This window comes from Didymella exigua (assembly GCF_010094145.1).
Source record: "Didymella exigua CBS 183.55 unplaced genomic scaffold M421scaffold_13, whole genome shotgun sequence".
In the NCBI taxonomy this organism is placed as follows: Eukaryota; Fungi; Ascomycota; class Dothideomycetes; order Pleosporales; family Didymellaceae; genus Didymella; species Didymella exigua.
This window is the reverse complement of record NW_022984787.1, coordinates 137,176-162,819: the sequence shown is the minus strand read 5'-3', so window position 1 is coordinate 162,819 and position 25,644 is coordinate 137,176. Positions and strand designations below refer to the sequence as shown.

The following is a 25,644-nucleotide window of genomic DNA, read 5'->3' as shown; positions in this document are numbered from 1 at the left end:
GTAGATGACCTGGAGCTGGGAAGCTCTGCTCCACCATTTGCTGTGCCTGGATCGTGATCTGCAAGTGTCCCGCAGGTCGAGACGGTAGCTTGAACCGAGACCAATCACGATGATGCCTTTGATCAATGATGAACTGTAGCTCGCCGGCTATGCTCTAGCCTATTCGGCCAGATGACTTCGCTGCATCCGCCGGCTGCTTCCGCGGACAAGATTCGCGACACCAACACCAGTCGTCTTCTGGAGCTCGAGCGCCGTCGTCGTTACTCGTTCGAAACAGCGCTGATGTATGACGCGAAGAATACTTTGTCGATTAATCGCGGGGCCAGCCTTGTCAACGATGAAGTCAATTTTGACCTCATATTCACGCGCTTACCCTGCAGGGTAGGGATTAAACTCATGCGGGTAACGGCTAGGCTGGAACGGGTGGTCAACCAATCAATCAAATCAATCCGAGTTTAATGGGTCCCACTTGATTGGTTGTTGACAGCTGTGGGGTACCCTGAACGCGGCTGTGTGACGCGCATCTCCTCCACGCTTTGGCTTACAGCCATTTCTTCTAGTCTTGTGCATGCGTCGTGCATGCAGCCGAGCGTGTGGCGCGATGACCCGGACGTGAATGCGAGATGTTATGGTTCCTAGAGAATGAGCTGTAAGGGAGTGCTTGTTGAGTGCGTTTCGTATTGTAAGAGACAGATTGCAAAGTGACTTGCGGCATTACTCGCAGCGTAGGGCAGCACGGCGACTATGAATACGGAACCGAGCTGTAAAGTAAATTGTCGTAAAGCGAATGCGAATGTTAGCACTGCTTGTGTAGGGATCGTCCCAATTCGTCCGTGGCTGCTTCCTGCAACCATCTGAAGTAACCACCACACGCGACTGAGCTCAACCGCGTTCCCTCACAATAGACTCAGTATTTCAACCCCCTTGACAACCGGAGCAACTCTCTTCCTCTCGACTTCCTGCAAGCTCTCCCAGAGCGTCGCATCACCCCCTGTCGGCTTGACCACCCCATCGATGCCCTGAACGCCATCGTCCATACCACTCTCTACCTTCTTCGCAGCCTCGGGATCAACAGGGTACATCTCCCTAACCGCATCGCTGCACTTCTCCACAACATCCTGATGCGCGCGGCTAACAGCGCCAGCGCGCTCCCTCATGCCCCTCTTCACCAGGCCCTCGACCAGGCGCTGGATCTCGTCTTGCATGCTATTGATGCGCTCGATAAGACGCTCGATCGAATTCGTGAGATATTCTTCCTCGTAGATTGTGCCTTTCTTTCCCTTGGCGCGCTTGCGCTCTTCGCGGCGCTTGTTCTTGCTCGTCTTACGTGTGGCCGTCGTGTTCACAGTGCCGGTCTGCTTTGTGTAACGCGTCATGAATGTGCCGCCACTAGTTGTGTCGGTGGGCGCGAGGGAGATGTTGTCTGGGATGTTGTTGTCAACGCCGTCCATGCCGTCGTAGAAGGCCATAGGGTCGTCTGCTTTCTTGGTACGGAGTTCCTGCAAGCGAGGCACTTGGGCGTGTAGTTGAGAACGCATGTCAGCTAGGAACTCGGTCATGTCGGCGCTACGCTCGATGAGAGAGGGGTCGATGACAGATTCGATCAGGGAGGGATCCCGTCGCAGAACTACGAGGCGTGTAGCCTCTGCAAAGTGGTGCCCACGACACATCAGCCTTGCTGCAGCGGGTAGATCGGAGAGGTAGTCGAGTGTGATAGTGGCGGCTGAGTGGTAGTCCTTCGACTCTGTCAAACCTTCGGCAAGCGAGGAAGCGAGATCTGTGAGCTCTTCGTCTGAGGCGCCGGCCAGTGTTGCTGAAGAGAGAGCCTCGCGCCAGAGATTGACGGAGCGATAGCTGAGCCAAGCCGAGGCGTGATCTGAAAGGTATTCGTACGCAAGGGCAGCTTCCTTGTGCTTGTTTGTGCTGCTGAGATAGTCGGCGTAGAGGCGCATGATTTTCTTCACCTGCGCAGCATCGTACTGGTACATGACCAACGCATCAATGTACAGAACGTGTTGCTGGATGTAGTCTTGCGCTTCGTCAAACGCCTGAAGTTCTTTGAGATGCGTGAGAGCTTTGGCATGACGACCAAGTTGATCGTCGATCTGAAACTTCCGTCGAATGTCGGGAAGATCTTGGAGCGACTGAAGATGCGGAAGGTACTCTCGGGGATCTTTCTGCGACTGCTGCGCAATTAGAAGAGCCAAGTCTAGGTTGTAAAGCCCCAGTGCTGTATCATAGAGCTGATTGACGTCTGCAAGGAAGCATATATGCTCGGCAGCTTTGTCTGTGAGAGGGTCTTGCGATGACTGTAGCCTACCGATCATCTCGAGGCCAGCTTCCAAAGCAGGCGGTACTTTTGACACGTGCGACGTGATGATGTTCTGGAGGTGCTCGTCCTTGTACTGCGGCTGCTCCAAGACCACAAGGAAAGCATCTGAGATACGGTTGACCTTGTTCGCGACCTGATCTTGCGAAAGCCTTGACTTGTTCACAAGGTCCTTCGTCTTCAGTGTCTCCCGATACATTGTCTCTGACACGTCCTCATTACTGGTATTGTCAGCTTGTTTCGACGTTGATTACAAGATCAAACTTACCGAAGTTGCGACAAGAGTAAATCAAGGAGCTCAACCTTCTTTATCTGGTTGACGATCAATTCAATGCTCCTCATGAAACGTTCAGGATCGTGGTCGTGTATGATATTCATATCCACGCGCTGGTTTCTGCATGCAAAGAACGCATCGCTGTACTGATCCGCCTCAATGCTGCGCCGTATCGCCGCTAGTACAAGAGCTCGAGGAAAGATGGTTTCGAGATTGCCTCGCGGCATTTGCAGTACCACCGAGAAGGTTGTAGGCATGACGGTAACAATTTTCGCACCACGCTCGATACTTCGGCAGCGCTCGTCTGTTTGTGGCTCGTCTCCTGGTACTTCGAGTTCTAATTGAGGTTAGAAGGGTGACTCCATGCAAGGCTCTGCAAATTTACCATTTACACTGGTCAAATGCACAAACTTGAGAAGGTGTTGCGTCGTTGTGAAGATGAGATGGGCTGGTGTTACTACGAACGAGGTGCAATTGCGGACGAGCACACGCTCGTTAGCAAATAGCACGCCGCTCTTGGTAAGCCCAAAGGCAATACGCTGGACGTGTTAATGATTGATGCGGTCCTGAGAAAGAGCGACCTACCTGTCCATCGATGCTCGTAATCTTGGACTCAGGCGCAAAAGCCGGGAATTTTTGTGTCAAGGTAGTCTGAGGTGGCAGGTCAGAAGTCACATCATTTGTATCCACTTGCAGCAGTGCGCCACTCTGCAACTGCACGTAAAGACTTCGGTAGTCGACATCACCTGTAAGCAGTGAAACACCTTCTGCGTCCACGATGGGTCCTTGCGGCAGAAGCAGTTGTCCTTCGCTTCTCCATATGGAGCTTTCATCATCGATCCAGCTGTCAGTCAATACATACAACTGGTCGTCATCGATGAAGGTGACATGGCGTGCCGATTGACCCTCGAGTGCATCGCTCTGCCACAGAAGGGTTGGCCTTGACATGGGTCGCTTTGTCACATCGAGCCCGAAGACGGCAAGGTGATTGTCCGAGAGCACTGCAAGCCTTGTGCCAGACCTGGATAGTGCGACGTCGGTGGGCTTACGATCCAGAGATACTGTACAAAACGCCATAGGCGGTGGCACATTGGCGACTCTCAGTGGTGTGAGCTTAAGAGACACTATGTGGATTAGCAGGGGGCCAGTTGCTACGAAACATTATTACTCACACCCATCAATCGATGCAACAAGACCGTAGTCGTGGGGAGGAGCCACCGAGCCAGATGCTGTGGCGGATAAGAGTTCAGCGATCTGCAGAGCGCCTGAATATGGAGTCAGCGACGCAGCTCTCACGTTCGGATTAGACTCGTACTTGGAGTGGATACAGCGACAGCCAGTGGTCGTTCAGCGTGCCATGTGCACAAGGCTGTTCGTGTGGCGATGTCAGGAAAAACAAGCTCTTGTTTCAGGTAGTAGTGGTAGTTGCTCATCGTCCAGAGCTGTACTTTGTCTGGGTATGACACCGCCAATACGCTTGAATCACTGTTCCACTTGACGGTCAGGGGGCCGACCAAAGCTGTGAGCTCTTCCGGGGTAAAGCGTAGGTCGAATTGACCGTGGCGAAGACCGTTGCGCTCGAAAAAGACAACTTCGAGTTTGTCACTGGAGCGACGTACACTGGCGATGAGGTTTCCGGAAGGCCGCCAGCTAAGAGCACCCTCGAGCCCGTCAACAGGTTCGCTCACACTGTCCAGTTGCCCCTCTCTCGAGTACACTCTGATCATGCGGCGCTGCTCCTGTTCGACCTTGGTAAGCGCAAAGTAGGCGCCATCTCCTCGCCAGCTGATAGTGACGGATCGGTCATCGAACGGACTCAGCTTGCCTTCGTCGATGTGCTCAGGTACGGTAGGGTCCTGCAATGCTCTTGCCCGCTTCCCTTTGAACTGCGTCTCTTTCTTTCCCCAGCCAACAGATACGTGACTCGAGACGTTGACATCCTCCGGTGCGAGCGTAATGCTTGCGATGTTCTCGATATCCCGGCTCATCAGGAGCAATGTGTCCGCCTGGGTGGTAATGGCAAGGAGTTCCTCGTCCGGTGACCACGCTGCTGCCGCGATTCCAGCATCAACGGAACCCACAATCTCAACAAGCTCCTCATTTGCAAGTGGACTTTCGCGAACCAGGATGATGTCGCCGCCGGCCAGGATGAGGCATGATGTCGTTGTGTCCGCAAAGTGGTGTAGGCTCAGAACTGAGTCATGTGGAAGTGACGGTAGCGGACACGGTGCGTCCCATGCAGCTACGCTCTCAAGTCGGTCCTCGATGCCGCTGCGTGTGTAGTGCAATCTCTTGAGCTCGATGGCTGCACGTGACTCAGATGGGCCAAAGGCGCATATCAGCGAATTCGACGCAGCATCCCATGCTGTCGCAGTGAGGGGCAGCGGGTTCTCCCCAGAAAATTGGAGGAGCGACCTCCCCACGATCTTGAGGTTTCGCATCTTTTTCGTATTTTGTGACTTTGGCGACCTACCAATTCGCCTGGCAAGATGGTGCAAATCAAACAATTTTCGAAGGTACGACTCACGCTAGTGTGGCCTCGTGCCAAGACTGCATCATCACGAAGTACCGGTATGCAAGCGTAGCAGTGCCGCTGCAGCGACAGCCACGTGTTTGAGAACAGCTGCTGTAGTGACAGGCAATGAAATTGATGCTGTTGTGTCTAGTGCAGTTGTCGCCGGGATCTTCACTTATACTACAATGTCCCACGTCTCCCAGTGCCCTCAAGCCATGTCCACAATTCGAACGAATGCATTTACGGCTTGTTCTTCTTTGTCTGCCAGACTGTAGAGGAGTCGCAGTTAGCGTTCGGCACGTTCGAGCTGCAGTTGCAAGTGATAGCTTACCAGCCAGGAGGAAGGGCAGGGAGAAGCCGGTAGCTGCAGCCGTTAGCCGTGTCACGTCACCTGTTCGCAGGCGCCCCAAGCTCACCCATGAAGCCCCAGTACTTGAAGGCGAAGCCCTTCTTCAGCGGGTCGAAAGGCAAGTTGCTGCGGGGACCCTCGGGGTAGTGGTAGGGGGACGACATCTGGGCGCGGGTCGACTGGAAGCCGCGGCGGGCGACGTGGGTGGGGGCCGAAGCGGCGCGGAAGGTAGCACGGGCGAGCATCTTGGGGCGTCAGCGGAGAGAGCAATTGGCGCGGAGTCGGGCGTACTTTGGCGTTGCGGCAGAGCGGAGAGGTGTCGTTGCTGGTGGAGCGGTGCGGTTTGACGAGGTTGCGGCAGCAGCTCTCGCGCGCCAAGGCAGGCAAGCCCCGACGCACCGACACGCCCCAGCTGTCGCGCGCCGCCCGCATCAACTTTTTGCGATCTTCATCCCAGTAGTAAATAGTCGAGGGCATCGTTTCGCTCGCCGCACCACGACCGCCCCGCGCCTCGTCAGGCTCCGAACTTGCACACCAGGAAGGTCACTGCACTCACCCATCACGTGAACGCGAACTATCAGAGACTCGGCACCATGGACGACCTCTTCGATGTCTTCGACGGCGACAACGGCGCGCAGTCGGCCCCCAAGAAAAGCAAGAAGCGCCAGGCGAATGGCGTCGTCAAGTCGCCAGTCGCAGACGCGCCCATGTTGGATGCGCCGGTGGCGGGCAGCGAGCAGTCCGAGGAGAACGCGCCCGAGAGCACCGTGCCGCAGACGCTGAAGCGACAGAAGCGCGACGCCGAGCCCGAGGCCATCATCACCGACGACTACGAGGTGGAGCAGAAGCGCGAGGTTGCTGCCTCGGCGGGACTGCAGGCGCAGACAGTGCCGGACGGCCAGGGCGTGGTGCTGTCGCATCAGGTCCGCCACCAGGTCTCCCTGCCGCCCGACTACGACTACGTCCCCATCTCCGAGCACAAAGCACCCGCCGAGCCTGCCCGCGTCTGGCCCTTCGCACTCGACCCCTTCCAGCAAGTCTCGATCTCGTCAATCCAACGGAACGAGAGCGTGCTCGTTTCGGCGCATACATCTGCGGGAAAGACGGTCGTGGCCGAGTACGCCATTGCGCAGTGTCTGAAGAACAACCAGCGAGTCATCTACACGAGTCCCATCAAGGCCCTCAGCAACCAAAAGTACCGAGAGTTCATGGCAGAGTTTGGCGACGTCGGACTCATGACCGGCGATGTCACCATCAACCCCACAGCGACCTGTCTGGTCATGACCACCGAGATTCTGCGATCCATGCTGTATCGCGGCTCCGAGATCATGCGCGAGGTCGCCTGGGTCGTCTTCGACGAGGTCCACTACCTGCGTGACAAGTCGCGTGGTGTGGTCTGGGAGGAGACCATCATTCTGCTGCCCGATAAGGTCCGCTACGTCTTCCTGTCCGCCACAATCCCCAACGCAATGCAGTTCGCCGAATGGATCACCAAGACGCACAGCCAGCCATGCCACGTTGTCTACACTGACTTCCGACCGACCCCTCTGCAGCACTACTTCTTCCCCAAGGGCGCTGACGGGATCCACCTGATTGTCGACGAGAAGGGCGTCTTCCGCGAGGAGAACTTCCAGAAGGCCATGACTTCGATCGCCGACAAGGCAGGATCGGCAGCCAACGACTTCCTGGCCAAGCGCAAGGGCAAAGGCAAGGACAAGAAGACAAATACTGGCGGCAACAAGGAGGGCTCCGACATCTACAAGATCGTCAAGATGATCATGATCAAGAGCTACAATCCCGTCATCGTCTTCAGTTTCAGCAAGAGAGACTGCGAAAACTACGCTCTGTCCATGAGCCAGCTTTCGTTCAACGACGACTCCGAGAAAGCTATGGTCTCAAAGGTCTTCAGCAGTGCTATCGAGATGCTGTCAGAAGAGGATCGCTCGTTGCCTCAGATCCAGCACATCCTTCCTTTGCTGCGGAGAGGTATCGGAGTCCACCACTCTGGTCTGCTCCCTATCCTGAAGGAGACCATTGAAATTCTGTTCCAGGAGGGTCTGATCAAGGTCCTCTTCGCCACAGAGACCTTCTCCATCGGTCTGAACATGCCGGCCAAGACAGTCGTCTTCACAAGTGTCCGCAAATTCGACGGTGTGTCGCAGAGATGGGTGACACCCTCCGAGTTTATTCAGATGTCCGGCCGCGCTGGTCGTCGTGGTCTCGATGACCGTGGTATTGTCATCATGATGATCGACGAGCAGATGGACCCATCCGTTGCAAAGGAGATTGTTCGCGGACAGCAGGACAACCTGAATTCTGCCTTCCACCTGGGCTACAATATGGTTCTGAACTTGATGCGTGTTGAAGGTATCTCGCCAGAGTTCATGCTCGAGCGTTGCTTCTTCCAGTTCCAGAACACAGCTGGTGTTTCGACTCTGGAGAAGCAGCTAGCAGAGCTCGAGAGCCAGAAGACCAATACCGTCATCACCGATGAGGCAACCGTCAAGGACTATTACAACTTGCGACAGCAGCTTGATACTCACACTAAAGACATGCGCGATGTCATCATGCACCCCAACTACTGCCTGCAGTTCTTGCAAGCCGGCAGATTGGTCAAGATCAAGTTCAAGGACTACGACTTCGGCTGGGGCGCAGTCGTTGCTTTCACACCGAGGAGAGCAAATAAGGGCGAGATCTTACAGCCACAGGAGTCGTACGTTGTCGATGTCCTCCTATCAGTTGCGAGTGACAGCAAGTTCGCGCCACAGGCGAATGATGGTCTGCCACCGGGCGTGCGACCACCGGCGGACGGCGAGAAGGGCAAGATGGAGGTTGTACCAGTGCTGCTGAGCTGCATCGAGTCGATAGGACATCTCCGTGTCTTCTTACCGAACGAACTGAAATCTACGGAGCAGAAGAATAGCGTGCGCAAGGCGCTGGACGAAGTCAAGAAGCGCTTCCCTGACGGCATCGCTATCTTGGACCCTATCGAGAACATGAAGATCACAGACGACAGCTTCAAGCGACTGTTGAGGGTAAGAAGCCACTTTGCAATCACCGACGCCTTTACTAACGACCACAGAAAATCGAAGTCTTGGAATCTCGACTGCTATCGAACCCTCTGCACAACTCGCCAATGTTACCAGAGCTGTACAGCCAGTACGCAGATAAGGTGGCGATTTCAGACAAGATCAAGAAAATCAAGAAGGACATCGCCGATGCATTGTCTGTGGCCCAGCTCGATGAATTGAAGAGCAGGAAGCGCGTGCTGCGCCGCCTAGGCTTCATCGATGATGCCGACGTCGTCCAGCTCAAGGCTCGTGTTGCCTGCGAGATCAGCACCGGTGACGAGCTCGTCCTCAGCGAACTGCTGTTCAACCGCTTCTTCAATGAGCTTACTCCCGAACAATGCGCTGCATGCCTGAGCTGCTTTATTTTCGAGGAGAAGAGTAGTGAGGTTCCGGCGCTAAAGGAGGACCTGGCCAAGCCGTACCGCGAGATTCAGCAGCAAGCGAGGGTCATCGCAAAGATCTCGCAAGAGAGCAAGCTCACAGTCAACGAGGAGGAGTATCTCAAGACGTTCAAGTACGAGCTCATGGATGTCGTATACGCATGGTCCAAGGGCGCGACGTTCGCTCAAATATGGTACGTTGATCCCTACCCACGTCGAACGACATGCACTAATGCGTTTGCAGCAAAATGACCGACGTCTACGAAGGCAGCTTAATCCGCCTGTTCCGCCGACTCGAGGAGCTGCTGCGACAAATCGCTCAGGCCTCCAAAGTCATGGGCAGCGAGGAGCTCGAGCAAAAGTTCACAGCAGCGCTCGAGCTTGTCCGCCGCGACTTGGTCGCCGCACAGTCCCTGTACCTCTGATTAAGGCAACAGCTTAGTTTCGTATTGACTTTTGCGGCGACGACATGAGAATTGTATAGCATTTTGACGTTCTTCAGGTATGTTTGGTACGCCCTCTGGCGCTGCGTCCGGTGGTGCATGGTAGACTTCGACGCCACAGGAGCATACCAGTGTCTCAGGCGCGCGAGGATCAATCGCCGCGCAGATCAAAAGGCGTTGCGGTGCAAGCGGTATGTGAATAGAATCTACTAGGTCTGCCACCGCCGACATTTTGCGGTGAAGGATCCCCCGATATGCTGTTCCTCGATACACTGCGCACTTTTCACTCTGCACCGTGATGTCTTGTCGTTGCTGTGCTGGAAGCGTCTCGGCTCTGACAGGCGGCGTGATTGGCCGCAGTGACGCATGGGCGGTTCTGAGCCGTGGACCCACTCTCTGGACTGGCTTGCTTGACATTCGTCTTCCTCTTTGAACAACAACACACGCCCAACCAACATCGCCCGCCACAAACCGCACCCCCCACGACATTCCACCGCTACCGATTCACGCTCCACGCTTCTCGAACCGACTGCACACCACGCAGCCAGCGCAACTTCGCATCGTTTGCCGGGGCGGCCGCCATGTGTGACATCAATCAAAACTTCCCCTCCGCTCCACACCAGCTGCACAACCGCTACTCGCCCATCCGCAACAGTATGTCTGCCCGCCACCCACGTCACTGCAGCATCTACCACCGCCATTGCACACCTACTAACAGTACCACTGCAGTCCTTTCGCCCTCCTCCGCCATGTCTGGCCGTAAGCGGAAAGCCGATGAGGATATCGAGGACGAGCGCATGTCTCAGTCGCCGTCCAGCTCGCCCGCCATATCCTCACGACCGCTGCCTCGCTCGATACAGAAACGTATGCGTTCCAACATCTCTGGCCGTGCCCTTCCTCTACCCCGCCTTCTCGAGACTCTCTCCCCAGATGAGATGCGCAACCTGCTGCAGTCCATCTGCCAGCGCCACCCAGACATTGGCAACGAGGTCGTCACAACAGCACCCCGTCCCAGCATACAGTCGACACTGGAAGTGCTGTCCAAGTACGAGTCGGAGTTCCAGGCAGCTTTCCCCTTTGGCGGCAGCCAGTCGTCTGACTACGCATACAACCGGGTACGACAACAGCTCCTCGAGCTGCTCGAAGCAATGAAGGACTTCACACCACACTTCCTCCCGCCACACGAACAGCAAGCTGCCACATCGCTCGCCTTCCTTGACGGAGCTACCGACGTCATCCACCGCCTGCCCAACTGGGACACCTACCAGCACAACCGTCACAAGGAAGAGGCATATGAGGAGATGGCGAAGGCTTGGGCGATGGTCATCCGCGAAGCAGCTAAGAAGGCAGGAGGCATGCAGCTGCTGTACGGCGGCTGGGACCAGAAGATTGCGAAGCACAACGACGTCTCGGGCGGAAAAATGCAAGAGGCCGTCAATGAGCTTCGAGGCGGCCTGGGCTGGATGGCTGCAGAGACGTCGGCGACTGCTGCGGGAGGTCAAGCCGATGCCATGTCTATTCGACAGCAGCTGCTGAACGGCAGCTATGGTATCGGCTCTTCTGCAAGCATTGGAGCCTGGTAGATGTTGACATCGTCCAGGGCCTTCTTGCCGTTACGAAGAAAGCGTCTCTTGCTCGAGCGAGACTGACGGTCACTTCTTCGACAGCTGAAAGCCGCGCTTTGCCAGAGCCTTCGTGTGCCCTGACACATCGTCGCCTCGCATCGTCTCTGTTGCATCATCACCGCCTTCTCAGACACATCATCACTTGCATTGAGGCAGGCTTCCACATTCACGATTTGCATAGCGTTTTCTTTCTCCACACACATACCACCACACAGCAGCAGGCGGTTCGGTTTTTCCTTTGTTACACCCGGCGTACGGGCTGCGATCTTAGAGGTATTGGGTCTCAGCCAACCTCCTTTGGTGCATGTTTTGCTATTGTTACTGTTTAAACAAATGGTTGGGTGGCTTTTTACCCCGGGGATACCAGATAGAGTTGTTTGTTTTGGGCGTTCGACAGCGCGCGGCTGCGTTGGCCAGGGCGTGTGTAATCGGACTGTGGAGGACGTCACAGAATGAAAAGCGTTAGGGAATGAAAGAGTTGGTCATCACATCTGCATCGCTCATCGTGCTTGCTGGCTTGGTGGGAGGCAATCATTCAGTGAAAGTGAAACACGTGATAGCGCGTTTACCCCACTTTCATTGTTTGCTCAACCGCGTGTCTCATCCTTGCGCGTTCATGCAGCCTTTCCCCTCATCCTAGCCACCGGTGATCTTTCAGCCTTCCGCTTTCAACCGTCTCTGGCGAGGTCCAGGATCGATTGTGCCCATCACAATCGCAGCGCGTTCACCATGGCAATCCTGCCGTCTGAACCTGGCATCAAGATCAATATAGCATGCAACGGAGCCCCGCTGCCTGAATTCGATGATGATGACGCGGAAAAAAAGCGACACTGTGGCCTCCAAGTATATCGAAGCCGTATCTGGTGCGGAGTTTGCGGTGCAGTGGAAGATTTCGTCGCCATGGCCACCGGCGACTATCCTCTTTGAGTATTGGCTGGATCAGAAGAAGGTCGGCGGAAGGTACTGCAAGCAGGAGTTGTACAAGCGCCCGGCCTACATCTACCTCATGGAAGGAGCTAGGACAGTGGTCAACGGCCAAGAATTTGTGCACAAATTCGCGTTCGCAGCACTCGATGTCGGTACGTTGATCTCCCAGCCGGGAGGTACCCAGAGTACTAAGCTGACTGATTGACTCTAGACGATGCTGGATCTGCACCCGCATGGACCACCAGCTCATAAAAGACCTCAAAGGCATGGGCGAGATCACCGTGAAAGCTTGGTTCGTCAAGAATCTCCAGACATTGACCACGGTGGATCATTCTCTCAGCAACAGACTGAAAGAGGTAGGCAAGATACCCGAAAAAGCACTAAAAGGTTGCATGCTGTCCCATCAGACCTCGTGAGTTGGCCCGAAACACTTGTAGCCACCGAGTGCCGAGCTGATCACCCAGTCTTCGAGCCCCACAAGTATCAGGGAATGCAGCTTCGCAAGCCAGCCGTGAGTTCCTCGACCCGGAAAGAGAGCCATTCGCTACGTACACCTTCAAGTATCGCTCTCGGGGTAAGCAGTGGATCTCTGGATGCTACCTTCTGACACTAACGCCACGCACAGATGTGCTTAAATCGCTTCTGATCATCCCGCGAACCCCCAGTCCGGTGCCTCTCGAGCAGCGAGACATCGATACATTGACCGCCGAGGAAATGCGCGAGGTGCTCTGCCAGCAGCGGGTATGCACAATCACGGAAAAACACTTCACGGGTACGCTAACAACCTCCAGGTGCGTGATGAAGCATCTCAACCCGTCAAGCAGGAGCGCGGAGTCAAGCGAGAGCATGCGCGAGCGCGGAGCAGTACGTACACGGATGACAGCAGCGATGAAGTCAGCTTTGTGTCTGCCAGCAAGAGACACCGCGAGCACTACCGTACCACTGTTGATGAGGACGGCACCGAGGCAATTGATCTCACCTGAGCTGCTACTGTCGCCACGGATCTTTGAATACCTATAGTCTTGCGCATGATTTCGCCGGCGTTTTTTAACTACTCCTCGGCGCGCAGTGGGATTGCAACGAGAAAACGATACTGTATATCCACCTAATTACGGCATTACCTTACTACTTAGGTACTGCAATAGAGTCTTGCTCTCCTCGCCTTCTCTCACCTTTTAAGGTGTTCTCTCAATTGCCTCCAATTCAGCGCGCGCCAAACGCCGTTTAGCAATACGTCACCATATAGACAATTCTTATCCTTTGACAAGGTTCGACTAAGCACCAGCACCGCCCTTGGACCACAGAACTCGCATACATCACTATGGCAATCACACCAGCTATTCCAGGCCTTGAGGTCACCGTCAAAGTCGACAACGTAGCATTGCCGGAGTACGAGTACGAGTACGACAACGAAAACGCCACAAACGCTGATGACGACGCCGACACCAAATCAACCAACAAGTACCTCGAGCTGCCCTGCGGAACTGAGTTCTCAGTGCGAACAATGTTCAGACAGCCCTTAGATGTAACCTTACAAGTACACACGGACCTATACATTGACAACAACTATTTATCAGCGCTGCTCAGAGAGACAGGCGACAAAGACGATTCAAAGAGTACAAGTACGTTATGGTGATGTCCAGTGACAAAGAGCAGACCGTCACACAAAAGCTCCGCTTCCCTGAGCCAGAAATCGGTCTGTCACGCACCTTTGCGCGCCTTTCCACAGCGGCTAACATCAATAGACGACAAAACCCACCCAACCGAGGGTATCCAACTCAAATTGAGAGGCGTCGGCACCATCAGAGTCTATCTCTACCGCGTGGCCCGCGAATCTAGAACAGATGCCCTACGCATCCTGCGCCAGGACCTCGACCAGCTCGCCCCTATGAACGAGAAAGTCAGCCAGAAATGCGCTCCAGTGTGCGGCGACGTGCTAACGCATCAAGCTTAGTGCGGTATCAACGTCACACGCGGTCAGACTTGACAAACAACCACAGCTTGACACAGCCGCAGCCCTTGCTTAGCTCTGAGTTCCGCATGCCAGAGGTCGAGAAAGTGCTGTTTGCGGCATACACGTTCTTCTACCGGTCTACACGTACGTCGCCCCATCGACGCCGGAGACAAGACTGACACGGAACACAGGCGCTTTCAAGTCCCTGGGCGTTATTCCACGCTCGCTCTCGCCGGAGCGCTCGCCCACAGCTGAACCTGGAGACCCACTAAGTGCGCAGAGACTGGCGAATATGGGTCGTGATCAGCTCATCGCTAGCCTGGAGAAGATTATGGTACGCGCACTGTACCGCGCTGGCGCGTAAGGGAAATGCTGACGTCTCACAGCATTCAGGGAAGACTACCGGCGTCAAGCGCGAGCGCGAGCGCGAGGACGATGATGCTGTGAATGATGCCGGGGAGACGGCAGGCCGGCGAGGCGGAGAGCGTTTGTTGTGCCTGATGAATGAGTGAGTAGGTGAGCGTATCCCGCAGAGGTTTGTGTGGATCGAGATCAGGAACGGCATCGATCTGCGGTGGTTTGAAGATTTGAAGGGTCACCAATCTGGGGAGCGGCGAATACTGGATCATACTTCCCGTCAGCTGCATCAGCCGGGTTGCCTGCTATTGGACGGCAGTAGATTGGGAATAGCAGATCTTTCTCTTTGATAGCTTTTAAATGATATGGCTGCATGGCCTGTGGTTCTACCGCTCGCGAACAGACGTCAAGATATGCGTAGTGATCTGGTATTGTCTTCTAGTGGATTACGCGCAAAGTGTAGATGTTGAGGGTCTCCGTATCTAGACAGAGCGGCATGCACTCCCGGTACAGCTGGCGGCACGTCAAAGCAAAGTGCTGAATGCGTAACATCCTCTCCGCTGGTTCCGACTCAGGCCGCCAGGACTCCGAGACTTCTTCTTGATGGCGTGCGGATGCTGAGTCAGTCTACAGCAGAGCTGTGTTTCTTGATGCGGAACAGTCTCAGCGTGCTCACATGGCTTGTCACACGTGGCCGGATTTGTTGAGACTTATGGTCTCGTTTCGGCTGTCGCCGCTGTACGCTGTGTGAATTGCGTTTGTGGCTTTAAGTGATATTGCTAGGTAAAAGCTGCTATTGCAGTGGTGGTTTCATGGGGACTTACGGGGATTCGAATGAAGCAAGGAGAAGCGAAGTGTTGATATGGGCTCCTCCACTTCCTTTGCTGTCACCACAACTGACACATAAGTAGAAGATAACGCGCAGATAGACGTTAGTAGATAACGACACGGCAAAGGCAGTAAGGAAGCAGCAAAGACGATAACACGTAGTACCTTCTCTCTCTTGTCGCAAGAGACCGCTCCGACATCTGTCTGTACTTATGTTCGAGTTCCTGTATCTCTGCAATTTGCAGAGAAGCATCTCAGCTGCATGTCATCTAGATTGTTGATACTCTGGGCGGGTTATTTCGTTTCACTTCGGCCTCTCGCCATTCGTCCACTGAATTCTTGCATTGGGTCATTGACTTCATCACAAAGCCGCTCTTCATCTACCTTCTACGCATCGCTCACCAGAATACGTGGGTAATGTCATGAAGAACTGTCAATGAGTACCCTTGTTAGTAACGAAGGACGCGCTTCATTGAAAAGTATGCAAACTACGCCCATTTCGTTTGTACTCTGCGTCTAACCCCACTCAGGTATTCGTGTACCACCATTTCTCCTTGAACTTGCTTGCTGAACAATTGCACCAAGCATTTTAACCGGTGGATGACCTGAAGATCGGGCCTATTGATGCAAAAGCGGATAGTCTCTCGAGAGTCAGGGTCAACATACCAGTGGCTCGGAAGCACGACGGCTTGCAGAACGAGAAGAAGCGCTTGAATTCGATCAGTGACCGGATTCGTCTCGCTCCAGCTGAAAACACCGCAAGTGTAGTATTCCTCTGTCCTCTGTAAAAGCGCGGAATCTACTTCAAGCACTTAGGCTGCGCTGAAGTTGTATTCTAGGTCCTCTGATCTAGTAACGTAGCTGATGAAGTCGCCTTTGAAAGAATGTGTGATATTGATAGCAAGAACTGAGAAGCTACAGCGGTAGTGCAAATGAGCGGTAAGCCTATAGCATGTTGAACAACATATTTTTTCGTCGGCTTCACGTAGCTATATGTAGCTGCGTGAGCAGTGTCGGTCGGAGACTGTGATCAACAAGTGTATTGTTATCTGTTGTCGTGTTGTGATGTTGTGTTGTTCAAGCTCTCAGCTCTGAGGTAAGTGCACTTGCCCACCGGGCAGTGCCTGCTAGGCTGGCGGATGGGTATGCTCTAAAGTCCTGTTTGGGTACCCCCCCCTAACTTAGCTAATACTAGACCAACTTAGGCAAATAAGGGCTTGTTTTAAAGAGAATTAACTCACATGTAGTTTATTTTCCTTATATAGCTTTTCCTTGTAGCTCTTATATTACAGCTGCTAAATCTAAAAGACAGTAAAACAAGGGGGGGATACCTAGCGAGCATACCCATCCTAGGTAGGCTTTTGCTAGGTAGGCTCAATAACTTAGTTAATAGTAGGCCAAATTAGGTAATTATTTTTTTAATAGAAAGCGCAATACTACTAGGCGCATCTATCGAAATATACATTACATATTAATAAAATCTGGCGTCAGATAACTCCCGTGGGCCATCTACAATTAAGAGGCAGTATGTCGCGGAGCAAAAGGTCAACCTTTTACTCCCTTGAGTAAGTGCCTCTTAACCGTGACACAGTACCTTAACCGCGCCTTACTGTAGGCTTAGAGTAACAGTTAAACACCTGCTCAAGCCAAGCTAGTCCAATATCGTTGTTTGTCCATCCTGAGGGCGATGAGGCAACATAGGTTGAGTGCTTTCCTGCCTGGATTTCTACCACCCAGCAGCTCTAGAGGGTGGAGTTTTTTAACGCAAAGATAATGCTAGGTAGAAGAGCAGTACTATCAGCGCAGATTGCAGCTAGGAGGCTCACCCACTCACGTGAGCCATCTTAACAAGCCTGCCTAACCTCCTTCTTATATTAATGCTTGCTAAACACCTATTTTGTTCTACCTAGCACTCTAATTGCAAAGCCCTTCTCATCTATATTATATGTGTTCTCTAGCGCAATGTTATATTAAGTAATCTTCTACTACAGAAGCTTAAAGTACAACTTGTATTTGTACGCTGATATAGTGTTATAGCAATTAGAGTCTATGCTGGTAGCCCATTAGGACGTGAGCTAATTGCGGTGATGGTGCAGGAAGCGCTGAACCTAGCTATTAGAGCAGGGCTGTAAGACAACAGAGGATGCAAAATTTTGTACTATACGCCTTGTAGGTAGTAAGTAACACGCTGACAGCTCCTCTATATACTTGACTAGATCTAATTCCTGTTAACTAGTTGCTAAGTTTCTGTTAGTTCTTGTTAGCGACGCGTTAGGGAGCCTGCACACCTTAGTGCGCACAGGACAACGTATTGTGATTAACACTGTGTTTTTCTACAAGCTTTGTATATACAAGTATGTTGCCTAGCTTTAGATTATTAATCTCTGCAAGCGCATCTGAAAGTCCTGTTATAGTAGTTAAGCTTTTACGCGTTAAAATCTACTGCAAACGTTGTGCCCTGATCGTTGGTTGACTCCAATCGTTGGGTGCACAGACACAGTACCGTGTCCGTGCGCGTGATGCGCGGATTCGCGTGATGCGCCGAACCACCAAAACAGCTCTATTATCTCAGCTCTACAACAACGCAACGCAATAGGATTAGAAGAAGCGCTTGCAGAGTGTGATACTTTTGTATCTGAAGATGCTATTCCATGGTCTAAAATAGCAGAAAAGCATGGTATTGTGCAGTCAACGTTGACGCGCACGTGGAGGGGTGAGACGCGTCCGCACAAAGAGAAGGTTCTTGCACAACAAAAGCTCACCCTACAACAAGAGGAGGAGCTTGTACGATATATAGAAGAGCTTACTGCTCGTCATATACCTCCTACAAGAGAGATGATAGCCAATTTCGCGTCAGCAGTCGCCCAGGAGCCAGTGAGCGAGAGCTGGGTTACCCGCTTCATCAACAAGTACTCTATCCATCTTATCTCTCAATACTCAACAGGTATGGACGCCAATCGCCACAACGCCGATTCCTATACCAAATATGAGCTATACTTCAACCTACTACAACGCAAGATTGCCGAATACAAGATTAACGCTGAGCACACGTACAATATGGATGAGAAGGGCTTCATGATTGGGGTCAGCTTAAGAACAAAACACGTGTTTAGCAGGCGTATGTGGGAGAAAAAGGAGGTCAAAGCATCACTTCAAGATGGCAATTGTGCCTGGTTGACGCTCATAGCGTGTGTGTGCGGCGATGGATCAGCTCTGCCCCCAGGCCTCATCTACAAGTCCGCCAACAACACCATCCAATCAAGCTAGGTAGATGAAATCAAGCCAGGGGAACACTCTGTGCTTGTTTCCTCGTCGCCTTCAGGCTGGACTAACAACGAGATAGGCCTAGCTTGGCTTAAACAGGTGTTTAATCGCTTCACCAAGGCCAAAGCTCGAAGAAAGTACCGCCTATTGATTGTTGACGGCCACGGATCTCATGTGACAATAGACTCTATCAAATACTGCGATCAGAACAGGATACTCCTAGCTATCCTTCCTCCTCATTTAACTCACACGCTGCAGCTGCTTGACAAAGTAATGTTTAAGCCTCTGTCAACGGCGTACTCAAAGGAGCTTACAACACACCTTCACAGTGGCCAGGGCCTATCAGTGATCAAGAAGAGCGACTTCTTCCACCTGTTCTGGAAGGCCTGGACGAACACGTTTACTCCAGAGCTGATACTCAGGTCCTTCAAGGCAACGGATATATCACCCCTTCAGCCTAACGTCATCCTCCAACGCTTTGCCAAGAGTACCCCTGAGGCCTCTGACAGCAGCACAAGCTCTTCTTCAGTCTATTCTGGCAAGGACTGGCTCAAAATAGAGACTCTGTTGCGGAAGGTAGTCAAGGAAGAGAAGGAAGAGACTAGTCAGGAGCTGAGGAAGATCAGCCGCTCGCTCCACCATATATCAATTCAAAATCAGCTCCTCCACCACGAGAATCAGGGTCTTAAAGAGGCGCTTAAGACTCAGAAGAAGCACAAGAATGAGAGCAAAGTTCTTCAGTTCCAGCCTCGCAAGGACTATCACGGTGGGGCTGAGTTCTACTCTCCCAGCAGAGTAGAGAGAGCACGCTCTGACGAGAGGGCAAAACAACAGAATCAGAGAGCAGAAGAACATAGAAAAGCAGAGAAGAAGAAGTTCAGGCAAGCTAATAAGCTGTACAATGAGAGGATTGCTCAGGAGAGGCGTGAGCAGCGGGCAAGAGAGAAGGATGAGCGTGAGCAAGTCGGAGCTAAGAAGGCCAAGGAAGCAGCTGAACGCAAGGCTCAAAGAGAGCGCGATAAGCAAGCTTGCGACGCTGAAAAAACTGTACAATTGCCCCAAAGAGGCAAGCGCAAAGCTTCAGCAGCTCCTGCAGCAAAAATATCAAAGAAGCGTCGCACTGTGGGTGCTGCGCGTGGGGTTGATGCTGCTGAGCCTCCTGCAGCACCTCGCACCCACACCACGCGCAGCGGCCGAACAGCAACTCTATATAATTAATTTGTATGAGAGAATATTGTCGCAAAGGTCTATGGAGCAATCCACCACAAAATCTCGTGATAATAGCTATTGTATGCGGCTCTATAGCTTCATTTTTGCAGGTGCTCATTAAGGTGGTTCGGCGCATCACGCGAATCCGCGCATCACGCGCACGGACACGGTACCGTAGCGCCCGCCCCATGTCATTTATTTCCGCCAGAGCCGCAGCTTCACCCACCCTGACCATCGGTGTACAGTACGGACTCAATACCGCTAATGAGTATTACCGGCAGACAATGAATGTTGCAAGAAGACAGACGCAACGGCAGCGGCAGCGCATAGCTTGTGACCCCTGCCGAGAGCGCAAACGAAAATGCGATGGCAGCCGTCCCTGCAACATGTGCCTTGGTTATGGGTACGAGTGTGTGTACCGTTCAGCCCCCCGTAGCCGACGAAGCCAGAGAGTGACGAGTAGGTCGGTAACAGTTGCTACGCAAGAAGGAAGCCCGTCGATCTCCGCACAGACACCTTCACGCCTCCTAGAGCGCCAGCATCAACATGAGATGCTCCCAGATCGGCACCAAGATGACATTGAGCAAAGCCTAGAGCGGCTCGTGGAAGAACCTCGAAGACAAATTGAACAAGGTCCGCCCTGCTACTTGCGGTCTGTGGAAAGCAACTCCGGCGCAGCTTTTGTACGCCTCCTTACCGTGTCACTGAATTCCTCCAGTAGTAGCGTTTCTCCGATACGGATGCTGGGATGGAACCTGTTTCTCGGGGAGAGACAGGCTGTTTTGTCCACACATGCGGAACTACTGTCAAATGTTCTGTCGGAAGTGGACATGCAGCATCTAGCTGACATCTACTTGGAGAAGTTCCACCCATGCTATGGATTCGTTGACAAGGAGTCGTTACTTCGCAGTATATCGAATACTTGGAACGGACGGAGTCGATCTGATGCGAAAGATGCCATGCTCTCTGGCGTAGCCGCCATCGCCTGCCTCTTCTCCAATTCGCAGGATTCGGCGACCGAGCAGACCCTCGTTGCCCTTGCAAAGCGCCTTCTAGATCCATCGATCACAGGCGCTCCTTCGAAACATCTAGCTATTGCTTGGTTGTTGCGGACCGTCTATCTCCGCCTAACTGCAAAGCCAGAAGAGGCTTGGATGGCCAGCTGCAATACATTGCATGTGATCGATGCTACGATATCCATCAATCGCATCGGTACCAGCAGTCTTCCCGTGTCAATACACGAGCCTCAAGATGTTCCTGACATCCAAACAAACCTTTGCGGCGTGGCGCAACATCTGAATATATGGCTATCTTATGATCTAGGGCGGAGTCGTGTTGTGTTGCCTACGCTGGATGCATTTCCGTTGTTCGAGAAGCCAGGAGAGTACACAGCGGAGCTGCTGGGTCTTCTACCATACTCCGAAGTTCTGGATCCAACAAACAAACTCAGCTCCGAGAGCCTCCTTGCAACACTCGTGGAAGTTCTGAGGAGAGATCACACTGAGCCACCTTCTGTTTTAGCCCAGTGCAACCTCACTCTTTGCATTTACAGACGAATCCACTCCGCCAAATCAGACGTTCCAGACCGGGTCATGCATAATGTGTTCAATATGATGCAAAAGAGCATTCGAGCTGTCCACTCAGCAATCGCTCGCGGGCTGCCGTGGCACCATGTGGCAAACATACCTTTTCAGCTGCTATGCATGTTACTCGCCATGGATACCCCGCAGTCATTCGGACTCCTAGGCGAAGCCTTATCATGTATCATAGCGGTCAACGAGGGATACCCAACAGAGGCAACACGGGAGGCAGTGACTGCGGCCCGTACCTTTCTTCAACTGCATCGAAAGCGGAGAGAGACCGAGGTCCAGAACCATACCAACATGCTAAGTCTGTATCCGTTTGTGGACACTGAGTTGCCACAAAACCAGGATGCTCTTCTAGATGCTGATGTTTTGCAAGAGTCCTGGTGGTTTAACGAGTTCATGGCCCATCCAGATATGCTTGGCTCCGGGATCGATTTCGGTCTGCAGCTCTAAATGTCACTAGAGTATGCAATACATATACTGATAAGTCTTGAAGCTTCAAGTTCTCTGCGTCGGTCGAATTTCATCCGGTTGTATGACGAAACGTGGTCTCAATGTTCAACCGGGGATCATTTGCTAGTCTTCTCACACCTTCGGCAACGATCTCGGGCGCTTGGGTGAACACTACCTATTGTAAACCAACCCGGTTCTTCAACATTCATTGCATCACAGCCAGTATAGTTTGTCGTCTAGCCAGGTCTTTTCGAGCCACCTCAGCGACCTCGACAGCGTTCGATTTCGTCACACTGTCATAGTGTTGCGCGGTACTTGTTGTCAAGGTTTGGTCCGAACGAAGAATGCGGCTGTCGCACCGTGCTTGTGCTTCACACTACATTTCTACATCTGTCCATTGGCCAACTCAGATGCACCAGACATACGGCTGCGATTGCCAGACAGGTATCTGTGCAGCAACGTCCAATCGGAAACAAGAACTGTACCGCATCCTAGTGTTTTAAATACGGCTAAGCAAGTTAACCTCGTCAAGATCTATCAAATGCCACACGCAGTGTTCGACTGCCGATGTGACGTCACTAGTGATCATGACATGTTCAGACTGTAATGGTCGAGCCGGGTAAAAGTAGTTGCAAAGAGTTGGGCTAGTGCACGGTGCAATTGTCTCGAACGATATCGCCTATCTTCATACGTGAGAGCTCGTGCGGTCTCATTGTTCTGCGACTATAAACTCTTGAAGTTCGCAGTGCATGAGGGCATTTACAGGCTGACCGATACCCAGCTACTCAGATTTGTCTCCGCATGCCACACGGCAGAGCGGCTCTCCAAACGAGCTGTATGAAGTCAGCAGTGGTCTCAATACAATCTAGATGTATACACAATATCTGCTACGCTCGCGGTATGCTTGTTCGAACGACGGGTCGAGAGGTTTGCCTGCATGTTGCGGGCACGATGAAAGGACCAACGTCAAGATTCGCTTGCATCGCTGAGTCAGGGCTCCCCACAGACGTAAACTAATTACAGACACCTTCACACTGTGAAACTAATGTAAGTTGATGAAGTTGATGTTGGCGGTTGGGGTTCGTTTCTATCGTCCGCAACTTCCGCCTGTTTCTGCGTTTCTTCCGCCATTTCCCTGCTTCATCCGAAGCCCCTCTAGTCAACACAATAAGGCTAACGGGTAGTACAATTTTCACAGACCACGAGTTAAGATTGAGCGACTGCTGGGCACAGAAGCATTACGAACCCTATCGTGTCGGTCGAAGAGCTCCGCCAGACTTGAGATGCGTCATCTCCGTGCGCCGCCATTCCCGGTCAACATCCGTACCATAGTATTTTATGATGCAGTCAGCAAATTTGGGGCCTGACCGAAATATGTCAAATCAGTCTGGAATATATCTGCTTTTCGGTACCTTGCCCACATTTTTGCCCTGACAACTCAACAATCATCTCGTCCTAGGGGACTCATCAACACGGACGATGGCTCTCAACTCTCCTGATGATTTGAATGCCTTCAGCGGTCAAACAGAAGAGAACTCGGTTTCTATGGGTGGTGGAAGACGATTCCCAAGCTATATCCCATCTCGTAAAGAGTATGTGGTCACATTCGAAGAGCCACACGATCCTCTGCACCCACAGAATTGGGCGACATGGAGAAAGTAAGTCGGCCGGCGAATGGCCCGACAAAGTCGTGCTGACACTGTCACCAGGTTCTACGTATCGTTCGTCGCATGCAGCGGGACATTTGTGGTCTCTCTGAACAGCGCCATCTTTGCCGCAGGCGAAACTCAAGCCAGGGAGGAGTTTCGAGTCGGAAGAGTGGTCGCTGCTTTGGGCACAAGTCTCTTCGTTTTGGGCTTCGCATTCGGACCTCTCATCTGGGCTCCCAGCTCAGAGCTTGTAGGTCGACGTTGGCCACTCTGGATTGGCCTGTTAGGGTCTTCAATCTTCACAATCGGAAGTGCAACCTCGAAGGACATCCAGACCTTAATCGCCTGTCGCTTCTTTGCCGGTGTATTCGGAGCTAGTCCGCTCTGCGTGGTACCAGCGGTGCTTGCAGACATGTACAACGACAACTATCGAGGTATGGCCATTCAATTCTACGCGTTGACAGTGTTCGGTGGCCCGTTCATTGCACCCATTGTTGGTGACTACATCACAGCGAGTTATCTTGGCTGGCGTTGGACTCTATACCTGCCGGCCATATTCGGATTTGCGGATTTTGTTTGTATGCTGATATTCTTGCATGAGACGTTTGCCCCTTTGACATTGGTCGGGAAGGCACAGCGGCTGCGACGACAGACTGGCAACTGGGCGATTCATGCCGACCACGAAAAGGTTGAACATGATCTAGACGCGATCATGCGGAAGTACCTTACTAGGCCGCTCCGCATGCTCGTCGCAGAGCCTATCGTGCTGCTAGTGTCTGTGTACATGTCATTCATCTACGGCCTGGTGTATGCGCTACTGAAAGCATATCCCTACGTCTTCGGCCAAGTTTACGGGATGCCCATGGGCGCCAGGTCACTGCCATTTCTCGGCTTATTCCTAGGAATCTTGCTGGCTCTGCTCTTCATCCTGTCCCAACACTGTTCCTACATCCGGAAGTTGGAGACAAACAATGGCAAAGTAGTACCGGAATGGCGGCTTGGACCTCCAATATTTGGTGCAGTCATATTTCCGGTCGGTTTGTTCTGGTATGTTTGTCCCGGTAAGTATCTCTACGGGACTGACGAACTTGACAGGTTCGCATGGACTGGCTTCACCGAAAACATCCACTGGGTATCCCCGGTCATAGCTGGGGTCTTCATCGGCTTCGGGGTCCTTTGCATCTTCTTGCCTTGCTTTAACTATCTTATTGATGCTTTCCTTCCGCTGTAAGTTACGAAACACTTCAGACCCATGGAGGTACCCGGCGCTATTCATCGTTTTCATGCACCAACTGACATTGTATCAGTGCAGCCTCCACCGTCGCAGCTAATATTATGCTTCGTTCTGCCGTCGCGGCTGTCTTCCCTTTGTTCTCCACCCAGCTGTTTGAGAACCTTGGGACACAGTGGGCGGGGACGCTTCTCTCCTGTCTCGCCACAGTCATGATTCCGATTCCCGTGGTGTTCAAGGCCTATGGCCCGCAGCTGCGAGGAACAAGTCGGATACTGAAAGAAGTTTTGATCGTGTGAGCTATCTACGCAGAGTTTACGCGCAGCTACGGATATCCTTACATGTTGCTGCTTTCTTCCTTCTATAGAGTCGCCCCCTTCTCATCTACTCACGACGACGATTCATCTTCACACACAATATTAATCGCAATGTTATTGAAGAAATTCCGATACTTCCACTCGACTTTGGAGCGGCTGGGCATCCTCATGGATACTTGCTGCCATAGCAAAAGTATAGATGTGACGTTCGAAAATAATGCCCCGATACCGCCCTTTCTTTCCCGGTCAAGAATTCCTCCACATGAGCTGTCCAATTGCGCTCCACAAATTGTGACACGCTCGAGCTCAATGGCAACTACCGCAGCGGTATTGGCGTTCTTAGTTATATATGTCGACAAATCTATTTTGAGATGGGACCGATGGTAGACAATTACGATGTGCTTCATCAGAGGCCTTCACGCCGCGCAAACTCCTAGCAGATCTGACCGAGGGAGGTGCCGCTCCTTACCAACCGCGTAGTGCGATGTGAGGCGTAGCTGATACAGGGTTTGATACAGGCAGGTGCTCTAGTAGTTTTGCAAGTTCGAATCTCTGTAATATTATTTTGCTTTTTTTCCTATTATTGTATCTCAACACCACGTGAAAAATACCATCGTAGCTACGTCAAATACGAAATTTACTATAAATTACGCTTAACGACCGCTTAGCCATATCATTACGAAGTTTCAGGAGGCCACGGTTGCTTATTTGAGCCGTAGGTTACGGCAATTAACCTTTGCAATAGCCGTGTACGTCCCGTTGGACACGCTGAAGTCTGAAGACCCCTTATGACAACGCAGTCCCTGAAGGGCCACACTGCTTTATATGAAGACTGCATTCTTAACTGGGCATATTCCTGCATATGTGTCTCCTGGCCTCTTCC

The 25,644-nt window shown here is 52.5% G+C and overlaps 10 protein-coding genes across 10 annotated transcripts; 8 read left to right on the top strand and 2 right to left on the bottom strand.

The window, feature by feature from the left end:
• Positions 1-708: 708 nt before the first annotated feature.
• Positions 709-5,085, bottom strand: M421DRAFT_420410 (elongator complex protein 1). Its single transcript, XM_033592472.1, has 6 exons — positions 3,919-5,085; positions 3,776-3,868; positions 3,189-3,727; positions 2,989-3,142; positions 2,598-2,940; positions 709-2,550 (listed from the first exon to the last, which is right to left on the bottom strand). Exons 1-6 carry the CDS (start codon positions 5,042-5,044, stop codon positions 897-899), a joined length of 3,909 nt encoding a protein of 1,302 aa, XP_033448778.1. The 5' UTR covers positions 5,045-5,085; the 3' UTR covers positions 709-896.
• Positions 5,086-5,358: 273 nt separating this feature from the next.
• On the bottom strand, positions 5,359-5,712 carry M421DRAFT_62852 (uncharacterized protein; the record flags this gene model as incomplete). The annotated part of the gene is made up of 3 exons (XM_033596007.1): positions 5,359-5,387; positions 5,450-5,482; positions 5,535-5,712. The coding sequence occupies 3 exons, from the start codon at positions 5,710-5,712 to the stop codon at positions 5,359-5,361; spliced, it is 240 nt and encodes a 79-aa protein (XP_033448777.1).
• Positions 5,713-5,928: 216 nt separating this feature from the next.
• Positions 5,929-9,614, top strand: M421DRAFT_420409 (ATP-dependent RNA helicase DOB1). Its single transcript, XM_033592471.1, has 3 exons — positions 5,929-8,502; positions 8,550-9,112; positions 9,163-9,614. The coding sequence occupies exons 1-3, from the start codon at positions 6,061-6,063 to the stop codon at positions 9,341-9,343; spliced, it is 3,186 nt and encodes a 1,061-aa protein (XP_033448776.1). The 5' UTR covers positions 5,929-6,060; the 3' UTR covers positions 9,344-9,614.
• A 328-nt stretch (positions 9,615-9,942) lies between these two features.
• M421DRAFT_62729 (Cut8-domain-containing protein) lies at positions 9,943-10,944 on the top strand (the record flags this gene model as incomplete). Its single annotated transcript, XM_033595994.1, has 2 exons — positions 9,943-10,015; positions 10,091-10,944. The coding sequence occupies 2 exons, from the start codon at positions 9,943-9,945 to the stop codon at positions 10,942-10,944; spliced, it is 927 nt and encodes a 308-aa protein (XP_033448775.1).
• Positions 10,945-11,794: 850 nt separating this feature from the next.
• Positions 11,795-12,896, top strand: M421DRAFT_4995 (uncharacterized protein; the record flags this gene model as incomplete). Its single annotated transcript, XM_033594790.1, has 5 exons — positions 11,795-12,069; positions 12,125-12,325; positions 12,378-12,487; positions 12,539-12,654; positions 12,705-12,896. The coding sequence occupies 5 exons, from the start codon at positions 11,795-11,797 to the stop codon at positions 12,894-12,896; spliced, it is 894 nt and encodes a 297-aa protein (XP_033448774.1).
• A 338-nt stretch (positions 12,897-13,234) lies between these two features.
• M421DRAFT_92262 (uncharacterized protein) lies at positions 13,235-14,574 on the top strand (the record flags this gene model as incomplete). The annotated part of the gene is made up of 6 exons (XM_033598022.1): positions 13,235-13,535; positions 13,659-13,834; positions 13,930-14,011; positions 14,059-14,201; positions 14,254-14,353; positions 14,384-14,574. 6 exons carry the CDS (start codon positions 13,235-13,237, stop codon positions 14,572-14,574), a joined length of 993 nt encoding a protein of 330 aa, XP_033448773.1.
• Positions 14,575-17,571: 2,997 nt separating this feature from the next.
• Positions 17,572-18,803, top strand: M421DRAFT_420408 (DDE-domain-containing protein; the record flags this gene model as incomplete). The annotated part of the gene is made up of 3 exons (XM_033592470.1): positions 17,572-17,575; positions 17,649-18,244; positions 18,320-18,803. Coding segments are annotated over 3 exons (1,084 nt in total), but the record flags the coding sequence as incomplete, so codon positions are not given.
• A 143-nt stretch (positions 18,804-18,946) lies between these two features.
• Positions 18,947-19,534, top strand: M421DRAFT_48400 (uncharacterized protein; the record flags this gene model as incomplete). The annotated part of the gene is made up of 1 exon (XM_033594748.1): positions 18,947-19,534. A coding segment is annotated over one exon (588 nt), but the record flags the coding sequence as incomplete, so codon positions are not given.
• A 275-nt stretch (positions 19,535-19,809) lies between these two features.
• Positions 19,810-21,564, top strand: M421DRAFT_62702 (uncharacterized protein; the record flags this gene model as incomplete). The annotated part of the gene is made up of 1 exon (XM_033595991.1): positions 19,810-21,564. One exon carries the CDS (start codon positions 19,810-19,812, stop codon positions 21,562-21,564), a length of 1,755 nt encoding a protein of 584 aa, XP_033448770.1.
• Positions 21,565-23,109: 1,545 nt separating this feature from the next.
• M421DRAFT_62255 (putative bicyclomycin resistance protein) lies at positions 23,110-24,743 on the top strand (the record flags this gene model as incomplete). The annotated part of the gene is made up of 4 exons (XM_033595953.1): positions 23,110-23,222; positions 23,274-24,260; positions 24,309-24,440; positions 24,521-24,743. The coding sequence occupies 4 exons, from the start codon at positions 23,110-23,112 to the stop codon at positions 24,741-24,743; spliced, it is 1,455 nt and encodes a 484-aa protein (XP_033448769.1).
• Positions 24,744-25,644: the final 901 nt, after the last annotated feature.